Source organism: Macaca thibetana, chromosome 6 (assembly GCF_024542745.1).
Source record: "Macaca thibetana thibetana isolate TM-01 chromosome 6, ASM2454274v1, whole genome shotgun sequence".
NCBI lineage: Eukaryota > Metazoa > Chordata > Mammalia > Primates > Cercopithecidae > Macaca > Macaca thibetana.
The window spans coordinates 58163122-58184047 of NC_065583.1; the positions used below are offsets into that span (position 1 = coordinate 58163122).

The 20926-nt window shown below is 36.2% G+C and overlaps 1 protein-coding gene across 4 annotated transcripts in view; it reads left to right on the top strand.

Annotated features, from left to right (window-relative positions):
* The window catches only part of CEP120 (centrosomal protein 120), a 76756-nt gene that overhangs the window by 11341 nt on the left and 44489 nt on the right, over positions 1-20926 (top strand). For 3 of the 4 annotated variants that reach the window (XM_050795531.1, XM_050795532.1, XM_050795533.1), the window contains exons 6-9: positions 11225-11373; positions 16712-16909; positions 18853-19080; positions 20082-20298. In XM_050795531.1, coding sequence (XP_050651488.1) covers positions 11225-11373; positions 16712-16909; positions 18853-19080; positions 20082-20298 — 792 coding nt within the window. Of the gene's footprint in view, positions 1-2; positions 8524-11224; positions 11374-16711; positions 16910-18852; positions 19081-20081; positions 20299-20926 lie in introns of those variants that run through there. The other variant, XM_050795534.1, reaches the window with a different exon arrangement.

Consider the following 20926-nt stretch of genomic DNA (forward strand, 5'->3'; position numbering starts at 1 on the left):
GCATCATCTCTAAAAACATTCTCTGAGAAGTTCCGTCTTTGGACTAGAGCTTTAGGAAGGGGGAGTGTTATAGGGAGATATATGCAGGGTGTAAACTGTTCATCAGACAAGTGTTGTGACATTGTTACACATGCAGCACTTGTTGCTCTTAGCTCTTGTTTACAAATCTTAGGACATTTTTTTCTTTATTTGTTATGTAATAGAACAAAGCACAATGTTGTATAGTGTTAAAAATTTGCTACTTAGGACAGTTTTCTTCCTAGAATGAGTACAGGAAAGCCCAAAATGGTCATGCTGTTCTCTATTATCAACTGTAGTTTAACAAAACCTTTATATTTTTTCTTTTTTAATTAATACACTCTCTTTTTTAGAGCAGTTTTAGTTTCACAGTAAAATTAAGCAGAGAGAAATGAGAGTTCTCCTATATACTCCCTGTGCCCACGTATTTGCAGCCTGCTTGCTGTCAACATGCCACACCAGAGTGGTGATGCTACAGTGCATAAACACATATCATTCATATCAGTGTCACCCAGGGTCCATAGTTTTACATTGGGTTTCTCTCTTGGTGTTGTACATTCTGTGGGTTTTGACAAATGTAAATGACTCGTAGTATCCACTATTGTAGTATCATAGAGTAGTTTCACTACTCTAAAAATCATCTGTGCTCCTCCTATTCATTCCTCCCTCCTCCCAGCCCCCTTGGCAACTATTGATCTTTTTTACTGTCTCCATAGTTTTGCCTTTTCCCGAATGTCATATCGTTGGAGTAATTTCATATACAGCCTTTTCCAGATTGGTTTCTTTCCCTTAGTCGTAAGTGCATGTAAGGTTACTTCATGTCTTTGCATGGCTTGATAGCCCATTCCTTTTGAGTGCTGAGTAATAGTCAATTGTCTGGATGTATCACAGTTTATTTTTTCACTCAGCTCCTAAGGGACATCTTGGTTGCTTCTAACTTTTGGCAATTATAAATAAAGCTACTGTAAACTGCTGTAAACATCTGTGTGCAGGTTCTTATGTGGAAAGAAGTTTTCAGTTCGTTTGGGTAAATTTCCAGGATTTCAGTCATTGGATCATGTGGTAAGAGTATGTTTAGTTCTGTAAGAAATATCCGCACTACTTTCCAAAGTGGCTGTGCTATTTTCATTCCCACCAGCAATGAGTGAGAATTTCTGTTGCTCCATATTGTTACCAGAATTTAGTGGTGTTAGTGTTTTGAATTTTGGCCATTCTAGTAGGTATATCATAGTATCTCGTTGTTTTAATTTGCAGTTCCTCAATGACATAGGATGTTGAGCATGTTTGCATATGCTTACCTACTATGTGTATATCTTCTCTGAGGTATCTGCTCAGGTCTTTGGCCCATTTTTAAATTGGGTTGTTTATTTTCTTGTTGAATTGTAAGAGTTCTTTGTATATTTTGGATAATAGTTCTTTATCAGATATGAATTTTACATATATGTTTTCCCAGTATGTGGCTTAACTTCTCATTCTGTTGACATTGTCTTTCCCAGAGCAGAAGTTTTAAATTTTAATGAAGTCCAGCTTATGAGTTGTTGCATTCATGGATTGTGCCTTTGTAGTTGTATCTGAAAAATCATTGCCACCACCCAAGGCCATCTAGGTTTCTCCTTTGTTATCTTCTAGGACTTTTATAGTTTTGCAGTTCACATTTAGGTCTGTAATCCTTTCTGAGTTAATTTTTGGAAAGGTCGTAAGGTCTGTGTCTAGATTCACTTTTTGCATATAGATGTCCAGTTGTTCCAGCACTATTTGTTGAAAAGACTTTCTTTGCTCCATTGCATTGTCTTTCTCCTTTGTCAAAGATCAGTTGACTTTACTTATGTGAGTCTATTTCTGGTCTCTTTATTATGTTCCATTGATCTGTTTGTCTATTTGTTTGTCAATGCAACACTGTCTTGATTACTGTAGCTTCAAGTAGGACTTGAAGTCAGTGCCAGTCCTCTGACTCTATTCTTTGTCTTCAATATTGAATTGGCTGTTCTGACTCTTTTGCTTCTCCATATAAACTTAAGAATTAGTTTGTCAGTATCTACAAAATAATTTGCTGGGATTTTTATTGGGATTGTGTTGAATCTGTAGATCAAGTTGGGAAGAACTGACATCTTGACAATATTGAGTCTTCCTGTCTGTGAACATGCACTCCATTTATTTAGTTCTTTGATTTCTTTTATCAAAGTTTTATAGTTTTCTTCATATAGATCTTACATATTTTGTTAGATTTATATCTGAGTTCTTTATTTTTGGGGGTGTTCATGCAAATTTTATTTGTTCATTGCTGGCATATAAGAAAACTGTTGATTTGTGTATTTGTATCTTGTAACCTTGCTATAACCTCGTGTGTGTGTGTGTGTGTGTGTGTGTGTGTGTGTGTGTGTGTTTTGCTTGTTTTGTTTTTTGAGACAGGGTCTCGCTCTGTCACCCAGGCTGGAGTGCAGTCGTGTGATCTTGGCTTACTGTATCCCTGTCTCCCGGGTTCAAGCGATTCTCCTGCCTCAGCTTCCTAGGTAGCTGGGACTACAGGTGTATGCCACCACGCCCAGCTAATTTTTGTATTTTAGTAGAGAGAGGGTTTCACTACATTGGCCAGGCCAGTCTCAAACTACTGACCTCAGGTGATCTGCCTGCCTCAGCCTCCGAAAGTCCTGGGATTACAGGCATAAGCCACCACACCTGGCCTTTTTTTAAATTCGTTTCGTCGTCGTCGTTGATTCTTTCCACAGACTTTTTTATGTAATCATGTCCTCTGTGAACAAAGACAATTATTTTTTCTTTCCTAATCTGTATACTTTTCCTTTTCTTTTGTATTAGTAAGGCTCTAAGTATGATGTTGAAAAGGTGTGGTGAGAGGGGACATCCTTGTCTTGTACCTGATCTTGAATGCTTCAGGTTTTTCACCATTAAGTATAATGTTAGCTGCAGGTTTTTAAATATTCTTTATTAATTGAGGAAGTTTCCTTCTAATTCTGGTTTATTGAGAGTTTTTATCATTAATAGATAATGGATTTTGTCAAATACTTTTTCTGCATCTATTGATAAGATTATGTGATTTTGTTTTTCTTCATTAGGCTGTTGATGTGATGGATTACATTAATTGATTTTCGAATGTTGAATCAGTCTTGCATACCTGGGATAAATCCCACTTGATCATGGTGTATATTTTTCTTTCTAACAACCTTTTGTAAAGATGGAATCTCCCTATGTTGCCAAGACTGGTCTCGAACTCCTGGGCTCAAGTGATCCTCCCACCCCAGCCTCCCAAAGTGCTGGAATTACAGGTGTGAGCCACCATGTCTGGCCTATAATTCTTTTTATACACTGATGGATTTGATTGGCTAATATTTTGTTGAAGATTTTTGCATTTGTGTTCATGAGAGATATTGGTCTGTATTTTTTGTTTTCTTTATTGTAATGTCTTTGATTTTGGTATTAGGATGATGCTGGCCTCATAGAATGAGTTAGGAAGTATTCTCTATGTTTCTAGCTTCTGAAAGAGATTATAGAGAATTGGTATAATTTCTTCCTTAAATGTTTGGTGGAATTCATCAGTGATTTCTAGACCTGGTGCTTTCTGTTTGGGAAGGTTACTGATTATTGACTCAATTTCTTTAATAGATATAGGCCTATTCAGATTGTCTATTTACTCTTGTATGAGTTTTGGCATATTGTTTCTTTCAAGGAATTGGTCTATTTCATCTAGATTATCAAATTTGTGGGCCTAGACATCTTCGTAGTATTCCTTTATTATTATTTTAATACCCATAGGCGCTGTAGTGATCCCTTTCATTTCTGATATTGGCAATTTGTATCCTTTCTTTTCTTTTCTTTTCTTTTTTTTCTTATTGAGCCTGGCTAGAGGCTTATTGATTTTATTTATCTTTTCAGAGAACCAGCTTTTGATTTTGTTAATTTTTCTCTATTGATTTCCTGTCTTCAGTTCCATTGATTTTCTCTAATTTTTATTATTATCTTCTGCTTACTTGGACCTAATTTGCTCTTCTTTTTCTGGTTTCCTAAAGTGGAAGCTTAGATGTTTGATTTTAGATCTTCTCTTTTAACAAACGTATGCATTTAATGCTGTAAATCTTCCTCTAAGCACTGCTTTCATTGCATGTCACAATTTCTGTGCCCAGCGAAATTATCCTTCAAAAGTGAAGGAGAAATAAAAACTCTCAAATAAAAATTGTGTCTCACAATTTTTGTTGTGTTTTCATTTTCATTTAGTTCAAGATATTTTAAATTTATCTTGAGATTTTTTTTTTAACCCATGTTTTATTTAGAAGTATGTTTAATCTCCAAGTATTTTGGGATTTTCCAGCTATCTCTGTTACTGATTTCTAGTTTATGTAGCCTGATAGTAGACATGATTACTATTCTTAAATTTGTTCATGTGTGTTTTGTGGCCCAGAATTGCTCTGTCTTGGTGAACTTTCTATGTAAGCTTGAGAAGAATATGTATTCTGCTGCTGCTGTTTGAAATGGTCTATAGATATCCATTGCATCCAGTTGATTGATAATGTTGAGTTCAACTATGTCAATAATTTTCTGCCTGCTGGATCTGTCCATTTTTGATAGTGTGTGTTAAAGTCTGCAAGTTGGAGTCAACTGTTTCTCCTTGCAGTTCTGTTAGTTTTTGCTGCATGTATTTTGATACTCTGTTAGGTGCATTCACATTAAAAATTATTTTGTCTCTTTGGAGAATTGACTCCTTTATGATCATGAAATATTCCTCTTTCCTTGTTAACTTTCTTTGGTCTGTAGTCTCTTCTATCTGAAATTGATATAACTCCTACCATTTTCTTTGATTAGTATAGCTTTTAATCTATATTTGTTTGTATATTTAAAGTGGGTTTCTTGTAGATAACATATAGTTGGATCTTGTTTTTTGATCCACTCTGACAATCTGTTTTTTAATTGGTACATTTAAACTATTGATGTTCGAGGTGATTATTAATATGTTATGTGAATAACCTTATTTGTTAGTGTTTTGTATTTGTTTCTCTTGTTCCTTAGTCCTGTTTTTGTCTGTTACTCTTTTCCCACGTTTGTGGTTTTAATTTTATTTTCTCTTTCTTGCATATCAGTTATACTTTTTTGTTTTTGTTCTTTTTTTACTTTTTTAGTGGTTGCCCTAGAGTTTGCACTATACATTTACAAATTTCGAATAACAGTATACTGCTTTTACTTTGAAGGTCCAGCTTCAAATAACACAATTCTGCTTCACAGGTTGTTTTAGGTATTTTAAAATAAAATATTACTAATCCCTCCTTCTTGTCCCTTGTATCATTACTTTCAGTTATACATCAGCATACATACGCACATGCGTACACACACACATAATTGAAGAACCTTTTATCTGTTAGATCAATTAAGAATAAAAAAAAAGTTTTTATTTTACTTTCATTTATTCTCTGATGATGTTCATTTGTTTGCGTAGATCTGCGCTTCTTACCCATGCCATTTTTCTTGTCTGTGAAGAGCTTTTTAATATTTCTTGCACACAGGTCTACTGGCAACGAATGCCCTCAATTTTTATTTGAGAGTTTTTATTTCTCCTTCACTTTTGAAGGATAATTTAACTGGGCACAGAATTCTAGGGTGGTGGTTTTTGTTTTTTTTTTTCTCTCAACATTGTAAATACTTCACTCTACCCTTCTTGCTTGCATGGCTTCTGAGAAATTGGATGTAATTCTTATCTTTGGTCTCCTAGAAGTAAGATTTGTTTTTCCTGTTTGACTTCTTTCAATATTTTCTCTTTAGCTTTGATTTTCTGATGTTTTTATATGGGATGCCTAACAGCAAGTTTTGTTTTGGCATTGATCCTGCTCAATGTTCTCTGAGCTTCCTGAATCTGTGGTTTGGTGTGTCATTAATTGGGGGAGATTCTCAGTAATTATTGCTTCAAATATTTCTTCTGTTCCTTTCTCTCTTTTTTCTTCTGGTATTCCCAGTCTGTGTTTATTACCCCATTTTTAGTTATCTCACAGTTCTGAGATGTTCTGTTCTGTTCTGTTCTGTTTCCCCCCCCCCCCCCCCCCCAGTCTTTTTTCTCTTGACGTTCCAGTTTTGGAAATTCCTATTGTCATATCAAGCTAAGAGATTCTTTCCTTAGCCTGTGTCCCATCTACTAATGAACCAATTCTCATAGTCATTCATTTCTGTTATAGTATTTTTTTGTCTCTAGCATTTCTTTTTTATTCTTTCTTACACTTTACCATCATTCTGCTCCCATTATCTCTCTGCTCTTGTATGCTGTCTACTTTTTTCATTAAATCCTTATAAGGCATATTAATCATAGTTTTAAAATTTTTTTCTGTTTTGATGATTCCAGCATTCCTGCCATATGCTTGTTTCGTCTCTTCAAAACTGTGTTTTTTCTTTCTGTTTTTTTTTTTCCTTTTAGTATGCCTTGCAATTTTTTGTTGCAAGCCAGACATGATGTATGGGGCAAAAGGAACTGCTATAAATAGACCTTAGTAATGTAGTGGTCAGGAGTGGGGAAGGAGAAGCATTCTATAGACTTATGGTTAGGTCTCAGTCTTTTACTGACCCTGTGCCCATTGGGTCTGAACTTCACCATTGCTTCTCAGTTTTTTCTCCCCTTAGATGGGGCAGAGTGTCTGGAGGGGCTGGAGTTGTGTATTCTCTTCCCTTGCATGGAAGACCAGAGGCAGCTGGAGTTGGGTATTTGTCTTCTCCCAGGTCAGTTAAGCTCTGATAGAACCTCAACAGGTTAGGCTGTGGCAAATAGTTTCTCCCGAGGGCAGGCCTTGTTAACAAAAGCAGAATTGTCTTTTCTCTTCCCTATGCCAGAAGAATGAGGGAACTTTTCTCTGATATTCACTGTGAGGACCTGGTAGAGCTCCTGGAGGTAAAAGTCACAAAAGTGTGGGGCTCCCTTGTGACTGGGTCCCCCTGGAGTTTTTATCTCTCAGGCTGGTTCACACCAAGCTAGTAGCAATTCCTCCCAGTTCAGGTTTTCCTACTTCCTGCATTGGCTCTTTCTGTTCCAAAATTGTGATTCTCTGTAGCTCCCTGTTTGTTTCCTTAGTTTTGGGGAGCAGCAGTTTTCTTGAGACTTCACTTCTCTGACAGATCTATGGAGAGTTGTTAATTTTTAGTTCGTCCAGCTGTTTATTTGCTATTAGGGCTAAGTGAAGATTTCTAAGCTCTGTGTGCCAGACTGCATTATTTCTTCTTCAGTGTTTTACAGTCCCTATTTTCTTTTTGGTAAAATGATGGAATTGAATGAGATAGTCTCTAAAGTCCTTTCCTACTCTAATATCTAGTGATTCCATCTCTTGTGTAAACTTTTTCTGTAGAGGAAGAAGGAAGAAGGTGTCTTCTGGAAGTGAGAGAAACGAGTAGTGAAATTGAAATCATACAATTGGCATTCTGTGCTTCAGTCATGTTGCATGCAATGTCCTAGACTTATCTGGAAAATAACGTTAATAGCACTCTTTGTATTGGCACATATATTCTTAGTTCAGTGAATTTATAAATAGTCTTGTCCTAAAAGTTTAATTCTGAGTTGAGAATTACTTTTTGAATTGAGAAGATAATTATAATTCAGTATTTTAACAATAACTTTTCCTCAGTTTCTTCTCTTACCAGTACTTCTTAACTTCTTTTAGCCTTTTCATCCTCTTCCTAACCTTTATATGTTAAAGAAATCTCTTCTCATTCTGTATACACTCTTCTAATGCAATCTTACTTATTCACCAGGCATCAATCATACTCTTCTGTGCCGAAGACCCCCCACTTAGGCCTTTGGACCCAAATATCACTTGCCTCCTGGACATCTTTTGGATGACCTCTAGGCACCATGAACGCAATAGATGGTTAAATTGAACTTCAGTGATGTGTTTGCCAAAATGGCATATGTCATAAGTAGTGAAATCAGGATATGAACTTGGAAGTCAGATTCTAGAGCCTTTATTATTTTTTCCCTCAGTGAAAAAATATTTTTAAGAATTTGTTTTCTGTTGTGAAATAATCTGTCTTCCCCAAAAGTTGGAAGTATGTTATGAAGAAGAATATTTTTCCCTGGACTATTTGAGAGGAATTTACTACCTAATGCACCTGAATATTTGGAGTATTTATTAGAGCATTCTCCTTCATAATCATGGTATATCCATCAGAACTGGGAAATTTACATCAATATATGAACACATGTAACCTTATTACATTAATGAAACATTGATACATTATTACCACCTAATTTCATTTGAGTTTTGTTTTACCAATTGTCTTTTCCCAATAATTTCTGTTATAAGTAAAGGATTTAGTTTAAAATTAGATGTTTATATTGAATTGTTGTATCTGTGTATTCTGAAATAGTTCCTTGATCTTTCCATGACCTTAAAATTTTGAAAATTGCAGGCCAGTTAATTTGTAGATTGTTTCATGACTTGAGTTTGTCTGATTTTAGATTTAGCTTATGCATCTTTGGCAGGAATATCACCGAAGAGATGCCACGTTCTTCCCATTGCATCTTATCAGGTGGTGCACAGTTTTGATTTGTCCTATTACTGATGCTAACTTTGATAAAGTGTTGTGTGTTAGTGTTCTCAACTGTAAACTTGTTCTTTTTTCCTTTGTAATTAATAACTTTTGTGGGGCAGAATTGTGAAATTTTGAATATATTCAATTTCTTATTAGACCTTCAATTCATTTATTTGTATCAGTCTGAATTTACAGTTTTCTCTTTTTGTTTAGTGTTTTATAATATTTAACTACCCTTGAATATTTGTCCCGGATTTGGGCAGCCCTTTCAAGTTGCTTTTGTTTGCTTTTGAATGTCTCCATGATTCCTTGAACTTATCAACAAATATTTTCAGGCACAGCAAGATGTTCCAAGCTTATCTTGTGCTTACCCTGTCTCAGCTCTGGATTCAGCCATTTCTCGAAGGAGCCCTGCTTCCTTTTAGTAAAGAATGATTTTTAGAAGCCAAGATCTAGGTGCTAGGTATGTTAGCTGATATCGAGGTGTCACTGCTCCCAGGCCCTTTCAGTAGACAAAGTGAGGGAATTTGTGTATATATGTGTACACACACATATAAATACATACACACATTTGTATATATACATATGATCTTACCTGTTTTGTGCTGCTATGATAGAATACTACAGACTGAGTAATTTATAAAGAACAGAAATTTATTTCATACAGTGCTGGAGGCTGGGAAGTTCAAAATCAAGGCAGTGGCATCTGGTGAGGGACTTTGTCCTGCATCCTCACATATTGGAAGGCTGAAGAGCAAGAGAGGAACTCTCTCCACCAACCCCTTTTATAAGAGCGCCTGATCTCATTCATAAGGGAGGAGCTCTCATGGCCTAATCACCTGTTTAAGACCTTATCTCGTAATATCATCACATTGGCCATTAAGTTTCAACACCTGAGTTTTGGAGGGGACACGTTGAAACCATAGCACATGTACACCATTTTGCTTATGTTTATCAATATACATTGAACAGGGCCAGGTGCGGTGGTTCACACCTGTTCCAGCACTTTGGGAGGCTGAGGCAGGTGGATCACTTGAGGACAGGAGTTCGAGACTGGCCTGGCCAACATGGTGAAACCCCTTTTATACTAAAAATACAAAAAATTAGCCTGGCTTGGTGGCACAAGCCTGTAATCCCAGCTACTCAGGAGGCTGAGGCGGCAGAATTGCTTGAACCCCGGCGGGGCAGAGGTTGCAGTTAGCCAAGATCCACTTCAGCCTGGGTGACAGAGCGAGACTCTGTCTCAATAAAAAACAAAAACAAAAAACACCATATATATGTGTATATATATGTATGTATATATATGATATCTGAATTGATGCTGTTCTATATATATTGAATTCAGATTCAATATCAGAATTGATGCTCTTCTATATATATGTATATAGATTGACGCCTCAGTATATATAATTCAGTTCAGATTGACACCAATTCAGATTGACACCTTCAATTCCATTCCAACACCACAAGATTTATTCTAGTTTTCACCTTCACCCTATTTGTAACACCCTTCACTGTCAGTGAGAACATGTCATAGTTATTTTAACTTCTAAGCTCTGTCGGCCTTACTATGTAATGGCTACCTTTATTAAAGTGCTTAATGGGTCAGAGGCTGTGCTAGATGCTTTGCTTTCATTATTTAATTTGATCTTTCAACAACTCTATAAAAGCTTTCTAGAAAAAAAAATGGAGACTAAAAGAGATGGGTATAGTTTCCCTATGTAACAAGTGAAGGACAGAACTGAGATTGGAACCTTGGTCTATGTGACTTAGATATCTGTGCTCTTAATCATTATACTGTTTTCAGCCACTGCTACTTTGAGCACAACTCTTTAGGATTAACTCCTAGAAGGATTGCTTGTTTATAGGGTATGCACATGTAAAATTTTGATAGGCCCTGATACATCACCCTCTAGTACGTTATTCTAGTGTATACCTGCCAACATTGAGAGCACTCACTTTCCTGCTTTCTCCTCAACATTGGATATTATCAATTATTTTAGTTGTGTATATTTTTTGTTTTTTAAATCAATTTGAAAAACGCTGTCCCTCTTCAGTCTCCTCATACTAAAGCCTATTTGATTATGTCAGTTTTCTTCTCAAAACTTATTTCATGATTTTCTCTTATTCTTAGAAAACTATCCAAAAATGTGTCTGGATAGCATACAGAAAGAATGTATGATATGGCTTCTGCTTATCCAGCCCCACCTCCCTCTGTATGTCAGTTCTCACTCTGTAATCTGGCACCCTATGCCTGTGTCAGTTTTCTCACACATACTTTCTCTTGCTTGCTTCTGTGTTTTTGTACATACTGTCCCTTCTGTCTAGAACACTCTTTTTTTTTTTACTCCCCCATTCCCTGTTCAGCTACCCTTTTCTTCTTAGCCAAATCTAGTTTATTCACTTTCCAGTTTAGATTCACTATAAAACCTATGTTAGATGCCTTTTCTTTGTGGTTTATTACCTTAAGGTTTTAAAGGGTTACTTCAGAATTTTATATACAGAAAGAATATGCTGGTTAAGGAAGGTTTCTTTGGTGAGTATGTAAGAGAGTATGTAAGAGAGTAAAGGAAACCTTACTAGATATTAACTGTATTCATGAAAATTACCAAGCAAATTAAAAAATACCAGTTTTAAAAGTCTTACAATGGTTTATAACAAACTGCAATGTAGTTTAATCGTGTTTTTCTCTGTAAAGTACCTGCCATCCTGGCTGGACTTGACCCCAGGGACATTGTGGCTGTGCTGAATGAAGAGGGAGGCTACCATCAGATTGGACCAGCAGAATATTGTACTGACTCCTTCATTATGTCAGTGACCATAGCATTTGCCACCCAGTTGGAACAGGTGAGACTTTCCGTGAGATTGGTGACTTATGAATAATTTGAAAACATTATGTAAAACATTTTAGCTTTCAGCTATTAAAAAGACTTGCAAGTAGACTTTTTTTTTTTTACTTTTGAGAAATGAGTACAAAACATGTTTTCTTTCATACTAGAGAGAAAACTTTTTAATTTAGAAAAAAGAATAGATTTTGATGATCTTGATTGTAAGATAATAAATCTTCAGGATTTCGGAGAGTGACCATCAGTTAACATTGTTTTCCATTGTGCTGTGTGGCATTGTAAGGACTGACATGAAAGGATTTTTAAATTTGTGAATAATTTACTTTTTGGAGAAACTTAAAATGTCAGGAATACTTTCTGCCAGTAATGCTTAATGCATATACAGTTTTGGGTTCTATTTTACCTTGTTTATAAACTAACAAATTAAGCTGTTACTATCATGGATGCTAGCAGAAGACACAGGTTCTTCGATCAGAAACGAAGGAATTTATTACCCTTAGCACAGCAAGAACATGAATATTGGTATGTTTCCTTCAGTTGCCCTTACCCTAAGTCCCATGGGGACTACACAGAGGGGCCCAGGTGGTTGCTCTGCACATAGTGGGTTTTATCACAGCTGAGGAAACTGAATTTGAGGAACCTGCCACTTTTATTGTAAGCAGTAAGCAGGCCTGGTCTTTGTCCAGGAAGACACATTACCTTATCTCTCAAGCTGCTTAAACAACCCTGGGAAATGTGCTGAGTAAAAGAGTGGTCTGGGCCTTGCAGTCTTGTCATACTCTGCAAGAATGTGTAGGGATGCTCAGGGCTCATTGTAGATTGCTTTCCTCCCAACAACAGCTCAACACAAAACTAGCTGTTATTCCACTGTCCTTCTCAAGTCCACTTCCTCTTTTTTTCCCTCCTCTGCCATCAACTTGGTTTTACAGGTCTACTTTTCTTGACATTATGTTGTTCTGTAGTAGCTGAAATGAATTAATACTTACAAAAACAGATGATATGGCTTATAACTGTACAATTTTTCTCAGATGATTCCCCTCCCCCCTTTTTCCCCTAAGAGACAGGTCTTTCTTTGTTGCCCAGGCTGGAGTGCCTTGGCGTGATCATAGCTCGCTGTAGCCTCAAGCTCCGACAGTCAATTGATCCTTCTGCCTCAGCCTCCTGAGTAGCTGGGATTACAGGCATGTGCCACCACACCCAGCTAATTTTTAAAGTTTTTGTAGAGACAGGGTTTTACTATGCTGCTGAGGCTGGTCTCAAAATCCTGGCCTCAAATGATCTTCTCACCTCAGCCTCACAAGATGCTGGGATTACAGGTGTGAGCCACCATGCCCAGCCTTATTTACTTTCTTAGAGGAACAGAATATCCATGTAATCCACATTCACAAATGAAATATGCAATTAGTGGCCACATTTTTATTTTACTTGCAAGGTACATCAGGTAAAGATTTTTATCAGGAAATGTGTTTACTTTGTCACACTGAATTCATGCACACTATATAAAGAACTTGGCGTTCTTTGAGTATTTACTCTTTCTCTCCTAATTTGGTACTGTGAATTTCCTTGTTGATACATACATACTTTTGCGTTTATATCAGTTTCCGTATTTTTCTTCTCTTCTTAAAGCTCTGCTTCTGGATTTGTTATAGTTTAATATGCCACTCTAGTTGCAAGGAAAGACAGATATCTGTTGGCTTTTTATTTATTAACCACATCAGAACACTCTTGTCCACATGTCAGATACTTAGGAATGTACTGTATTTTTACTCTGTTGTTACCATATTTTCTAAGCTTTTTATTTTTTATTTTTATTTTTTGAGATGGAGTCTTGCTCTTGTCGCCCAGGCTGCAGTGCAGTGGTGCAATCTCAGCTCACTACAACCTCTGCTTTCCCAGTTCAAGAGATTCTCCTGCCTCACCCTCCCGAGTAGCTGGGATTACAGGCGCCTGCCATCACACCTGGCCAGTTTTTATATTTTTGGTAGAGATGGGGTTTCACCATGTTCGCCAGTTTGGTCTCAAACTCCTGACCTCAGGGCATCTTCCTGCCTTGGCCTCCTAAAAGTGCTGGGATTACAGGCGTGAGCCACCATGCCCAGCTGAATTTTAAATCACTGTTTTAACAATTTTATCCTCCTTAGGGAGGCATAATTGTTCATATTTATTGATTACTTACTGTGTAATGCTTTGTATAATAGACATTGTGCCACCCACTCTGCATATTTTGCATTTAATCCTACCACAATCTTAGAGTTGCTCATTTTCATTTTAGAGATAAGGAAACCAAGTCTTAGGAAGATCTTACGGCTAGTTAATGGCCCAAGTATTTCTAACCATGTGGTCATTTTTAATGTTCTCTTGGTCCCATATAATGCTCTCTTGCCTCTTAATGAGTTTGGAATAAAATAGATTTGAGTTGTAATCTCATTCTATTTTCTAGCTCCTTCAACGTAGGCAAGTTACATAACCTTTTTGAGGCTTGATTTTATAGTTATACAGTGGTGATATTTACCATCTTTTCAGTTGTGCGTGAGGAATGAGGTAATATTAGTAAGTTGCCGACCATGTTGTTTGTGAGAAAGTACATTTGTATGGTAAAGTTTCCTGTGGGTAATTGACCTATTGAGTCCATAACTTTTAAAAACCAGTATAATACAGTTCTTGGTAATACAGCTGAATTACTGGGACAAATTACTATTTCAGTTTAGTTTAAAAAAAAAAAAACACACACAGGTTGATGTCTGGCAAACTGTTTACTATCTCTATAAAAAAGTAAGCCAGATAGATTCCTCAGAATGTTAAACAGAATTACGACATGATCAGCAATACTACTCCTAGGTATATACGCAAAAGTATTGGAAACAGGTGTTCAAATAAAAATTTGTATGTGAGTGTTTATAGCAATACTATACACGATAGCCAAAAGGTGAAGGCTACCCAGATGCCCATCAGTAGATGAATGGATAAACAAACTTTGGTATATGTACACAATTAAATACAATTTAGCTATCAAAGTACTGCCTGTGGGTGGTGTGGTACACAGCTGTAATCTCAGCTCCTCAGGAGCCTGAGGCAAGAGGATCCCTTAAGTCCCAGCAGTCCAAGACCAGCCGGGGCAACATAGCAAGATCGCCATCTTTATAGTTAAAAAAAAAAAAAAAAAAGGAAATGAAGTACTGGTACATGCCACAACATAAAGGAATGTTGGAAACATGCTAAGTGAAAGAAGCCAGACACAAAAGGCCACATACTGTGTAGTTCCATTTATATGAATCATCTACAATAGGCAAAAGTTCCTTCAAGCAGATTTGTGATTCCAGGGACTGAGAACAGGAGAGTATGGGTGGTGGGGTGTTGCTGCTTAATGATTGTATTGTTTATGTTTGGGATGAAACTAGCTGTTTAGTTTTTTCCTCTCAACTTAGTCAAAGGCAATGTGAGAAAGCATCTAGCAATAAACAAATTTACAAACCTTTTCAGATGCAAGTCAGGGACTTAGCACATGTTACTATAAAGTTTTAATAGAATGGAGGATTGAGTTTGGAGCAGAAACACTGGCTAGTGACAATCTTGCTTCCTTCTTAAATATTGAAAGTTAAGAGTAGGAAAAAAATACAGTCTCTAAATATCAGAATAATAAAGAATTTTTAAATAATTTCTTCCCATAATGGGAATAATTTAGAATTAAATATACTGTGAAATATTTAAGGGTCTTTATTTCTTAGTATTTTTGTTGCTTTATGATTATGAAAGAAAGTAAAAGAAAATGAAAATCTTCTCTAAACTCCTCCAGAATAATCACTGTAACGGATAGTATGTTCTTCCCCAGGATTTTCCATTCTCACATAACAACAGCTAACTGTGTGCTAGGCGTTGTTGTAGCAGCAACTATGTATCTCTAATCTTTCCAACCCTAAAACAAGTGGATACACACGGTGATTAAGTAATTTTTCTAAAATTTCACAGTAAGTTACTGATGGAACTAGAGTTGGGGTTTGGGATCTGACTCCAGAATTTGTGACTGTAACAATTGTAAGTGCATAGGTGCTCCTCTCAATGTGTGTAAGTCCACATGATTAAAATCTCCTCACTTAAACATGAATACATTTTAAAGTAGGATTAAAATAGCTTACATTTATTATGTGACTGGTACTGTGCTGTTGTAATCTAAGTGATTAGTACTTTTATTTTCACAAACTATACAAACTATCCTGTAATTTTTTTAAACCAACAGTATATCTTAGAGAGGGATCCTCAACCCTCAGGCTGTGGACTGGTACAGGTTTGTGGCCTGTTAGGAACCGGGCTATATAGCAGGAGGTGAGCAGTGGGCAAGTGAACATTACGGCCTGAGCTCTGCCTCCTGTCAGATCAGTGGTGGCATTAGATTTTAATAGGAGCACGAACCTTATTGTGAACTACACATGCAAGGGATCTAGGTTGCGTGCTGCTTATGAGAATCTAATGCCTAATGATCTGAGGTAGAAGTTTCCTCTTGTAACTATTCCGTCTATGCCCTCCTGTTTATGGAAAAATTGTCTTCCATGAAACCAGTCCCTGGTGCCAAAATGGTTGGGGACCACTGTCTTAGATAACTTTCAAGTTAGTATGTTATTATTTAGCAGCCATGCTGTATGATAATTATATTTAAGGCATCCCCTATTGATGAACATATTGAATGTTTATAGCTTATTGTTTAACAATATGCTAGTGAACATTACAGGTCTGTTAGAAAATATTTTATATTTTGTAGGACAGGAATCCCATCTCTTGGTCATATGTGGCCATGAAGCTAGTGACTCTGAAAAGTAACACTCATAGTACAAAAGGTATTTTTTTGATGTTAATTCATAGGCCTCTAAATTTTGACAGAATAGCTAAAAACTTTATTGGAGACCTCAACTAAGATGTTATATATTAAATAGCCTGGATTAAATTTTTTTACAAACCTTTTCTCATTCATAACATAGAGCCTCTGATGGCTGAGGAAGTATAAGATGAAATAAAATATGTGAAAATAAGGAAAGCTCAGTTTGAAATACTTAATCTCTTTCTTCTAAGTAGAACTTTCACATATTCATGGACCAATTGAATGCAATGAAAACTTTAAAACGACATAAATCTATAAAGTCTTTTAGACTCTGCTTTTCTAAGACGACCCTTTTTTAAAACAGTCATTTGGTAGCAATTTGGCAGAAATTCAGAAATTTTATTTGAGGGTTAAGACATCAAATTAAAAAATCAACATTTTAGCAAATATTTTTGGAATCCAATAGATACACTAAGCATGTTTAGTGGTTTAGAAAGTAATACTGTTTTCTTTTTCCTGAAATGTTTAGTTAATTCCATGTACCATGAAACTTCCAGAAAGACAGCCTGAGTTTTTCTTCTACTACTCTTTACTGGGAAATGATGTTACAAATGAACCCTTCAATGATTTGATCAACCCAAACTTTGAGCCAGAGAGAGCATCAGTTCGCATCCGTAGCAGTGTAGAAGTTCTTCGTGTTTACCTGGCTCTTCAGTCTAAACTACAGGTGAGTTCTGCAGCAAATCGTTTTTAACTGGAGGTGGTCTTTTAAGCGTTAATTTAGTACCTAAACTTAATCTTATTTCAGTAGTAGAGGTTATCTTTCTGCCACATCTTCTAATTTTTTTAGGTACTATCCTGTGTCATGACATTGTTGGCATTATAGTTACTTCAGAATTTTATGAGATAGCACCTCTTTTCCCCGTAATTGAGAAAAGAGGTATATCAGTTACCAGTCCTTTGCAATAAAAACAATTATACCTGGAGCCTAGAGCAGTGGGCATGGGCAGGGTTTGATTATTGTTAGTGGAGATATTATGTGTAGGCACACAGATCACACTCTTGATTTCAAAATATATATGCCTTACTGCTATTAAAAGCAATGAGGTAAGACAGCTTTCTAAAATCTGCCCTTGATTTGAGTATTTTTTATGAACTCTTTTTGAATTGGACTCCATTTAAAAGCAAACATTGGCTGAGCATGGTAGCTCACGCCTAGAATTCCAGCACTTTGAGAGGCTAAGATGGGAGGATCACTTGAGGCCAGAAGTTCAAGAATAGCCTGGGCAACATAGCAAGACCCTGTCTCTACAAAAAATAAAAAGTTACTTAGACGTGGTGGTGTGTGCCTGTAATCTTAGCTACTTGGGAGGGTGAGGTGGAAGGATTGCTTGAGCCCAGGAGTTGGAGACTGTAGTCAGCTATGATCACACCACTGTACTCCAGCCTGGGCAGCAGAGCAAGACTCTATTTCAAAAAAAAGATAAGTTAACCTTACCTAGTAAACATTACTCTTCTGTCTTTTATGACACTTCCTTTTGATCAAAACCAAAATAGGGTGGTGTTGTATATGGTTAGATATTCATTTGTTTAAAATAAAGTAATGGACAGGAGGTGAGAAGAAGCATTAGGAAATTTTAGTAGAACTGAATTTTAGAGATGGTTCTACTAAACCCAAGATATTTAGAAAACTGAAGACTATATAAAATGATGACATGCAGGAAAAAGCAGTTTGAATTTTATTCTGTATCTGACGTATCAGTCCTTACCAAAAGTATTGATTTATTTATTAGTTTCTAATGGAGGACATTTACATCATAAAAATACTTTTTTTTTCCAGCCCATAAAAATATTACACCTTAATATAATAACTTTGAGACTAAGTTACAGGTCTCTCTTAACTCTTTCACTGATGATATTAGAGCTAAATATATTTTACAGCATGATTGCTTGTTGATTATTCATTAAAATACTAAGTTTGCTAAGGCTTCAATATAGTAAGGGAAAATAAGTTATATATAATTTTCTGGAGCAGTCTTTTTTTTTTTTTTTTAAACTTGTCAAAAGGTGTAATATTGAACTTTTAATTAGCTATCAGTGATTAACAGTATATTCCACTCCAGAGATATTCTTTTACTTATGGTTAAGCACTCTTTTTAATATGAGGTCTGAAAAGCAAGAAAAGAGAAATACTCAAGATATCTTATGAGTGAAAAAAACAAAACTATTTGAGGTTTTCAAATTCCAAATCAGGATTGATCCACTGACTTAGTTTTTGAAACCATGTTTAAATTAATGGTAAAATGGAAATAGAAAAATGTTGAGGTATTTTTTTGTTTAAATTCATGCATTAGTTATTTTCTTACACACTTTTCATAATAAAATATTAAAGTAGTTCATCAAAGAGGCAGAAAAAGGAGCAATAACATATGATTATGTAATACCAAAAGAAATGAAAAGGGTAATAACTATTATTGAGTTTCTAGTAAACTGTTTTATCACCAGTTTTAACAGTTATGTGTGAGAATTCATTACTTAGTCACTTCAGGTCAATGAGGTGCATTATATTTTCTTTCCGTGAGTCATTTTACAACTTCTTATTAACTTTATGATGTTTAGGAAAAAGGAGAAAGTATAAAGCCCTATTTTAATTTTTCCCTTTCATATTAGATTCATCTCTGCTGTGGAGACCAGTCACTTGGAAGTACAGAAATACCTTTAACTGGATTACTTAAAAAGGGCAGTACAGAAATCAACCAGCACCCAGTCACAGTCGAAGGTGCTTTTACCCTTGACCCTCCAAACAGAGCCAAACAGAAGCTTGCACCTATTCCTGTGGAGCTAGCCCCAACTGTGGGAGTGTCTGTGGCTCTGCAGAGAGAAGGCATAGACTCCCAGGCAAGTAGTGGCCCTCCTTCATTCCCCCGGCTTCACTAGTCCCACTCATGATTACTTACAAAAGTTGAATTTCAGAAGAGTTACCTTCATAAGGATATATTTATTAATCTTAATTAGTGGCCTGTGTTATATGATACCCCCTTTCTGAAAAGACCTTTCTGAAAAGTGCTGTGACTTCTGTTGTGGTTTATAAGTGATCCTACCCAGAGCCCTCTTAGCCTTTGGGACAGTCTTCTTGTGTAGTGGAAACCCACTTATGGTCTCCCCGACCCCCAACTCAGTTAATGACTAAGGCAGAAAAGGAACTCCAGTGAAAGAGAACATTTTTAGACCTAGTTTCTGAGAATCTGCATTACTGGTATCTTTTTGGTTAATGCAACCGAGCCAAAATAAAATCCTTGGTTCCTTAGTGCTTTGTAGTCCTCATACTCTCTTTAGTCACTTTTCATAATACAGGTGATCATTTATTTGGCCGTGTATTTTTTTTTTTTTATTGTATCTATTCCCAGAATCAACTTTATCTTGTTCTTTCAAAAAGCTGATCTTTATACAGGTTGTGAATTAAAGATAGAAAAACCGAAATGAGTGTTTAAAAGATATATATACATATGTTTTTATTGGGGAGTGGAATAAAGGAGAGAAAGAAAGTCATACTAGACATCTGTTTTTTCTCTTTAGAAGTATAGTTCTCCATTATACTGCCTTGGTAGGAATAACCATTCCCAGGGACACCTATGCCTGACTTCTTTTCTCAAATATCCTTTCTTACCCATTAGGATGCATTTTGGTATTCAGCTCTGGATATCATATTTCCTCTGTTCATCTTCCTTTTTCTGGTCCTAGATGCTATAAAGAAATTTGCAAATTATGAAGAAAAATAGACTAGGAATATCCAAACTGGGAAAGGAAGCTTGTATTTTTAAAAAACAACGCCAAGTTTTTTGCTTAATTATGAAGGAAAGTTCTTTGCAAATTATACTTTATTTAAAAATTGTTTTTAGTCTTTAATTGAATTAAAGACCCAGAATGAACATGAGCCAGAGCATTCAAAGAAGAAAGTTTTAACCCCCATAAAGGAGAAGACACTTACTGAGCCAAAATCACCAAGAGTGTCCCCTGTTCCATCTCACAACCAGTCACCTCCAACAAAAGATGATGCAACAGAAAGTGAAGTGGAAAGTTTACAGTATGATAGGGACACCAAACCAAATCCAAAAGGTAAGGTTTTTTTGTTTGTTTGTTTACAGATCTTTGAGGTATTGCATTTTGCAGCCATCTAAAAACTGACTATGAGAACTTAAATGAGTTTTAAGTAAAAATTATGGGGTTGTTAAGAACCAATAAGGTTGGGCGCGGTGGCTCATGCCTGTGATCCCAGCACTTTGGGAGGCTGAGGCAGGCGGATCACCTGAGATTGGGCATTTGAGATGAGCCTAACCAACATAGAGAAATCCTGTCTCTACTAAAAATGCAAAATTAGCCGGGCATGGTGGCTCATGCCTGTAATCCCAGCTACTCGGGAGGCTAAGGCAGGAGAATTGCTTGAACCCAGGAGGCAGAGGTTGTGGTGAGCCAAGATCGAGCCATTGCACTCCAGCCTGGGCAAAAAGAGTGGAACTCCGTCTCAAAAAAAAAAAAGAAAAGTAAAGAAAAAACCCACCAATAATGTGTGGAAATATAAAAAATTTCAATGCAAAGTCATTGCAATCTATCTAACTTCAAAATAGAATTCACTAAATTTATTTAAGGGATTTTTTATTTTACTTGTACACTGGAAATATCGTATTCAATAGACATTAAATAATACAGTTTTTGCAAATAGATTTTTTAAATGATTAGATTCTTA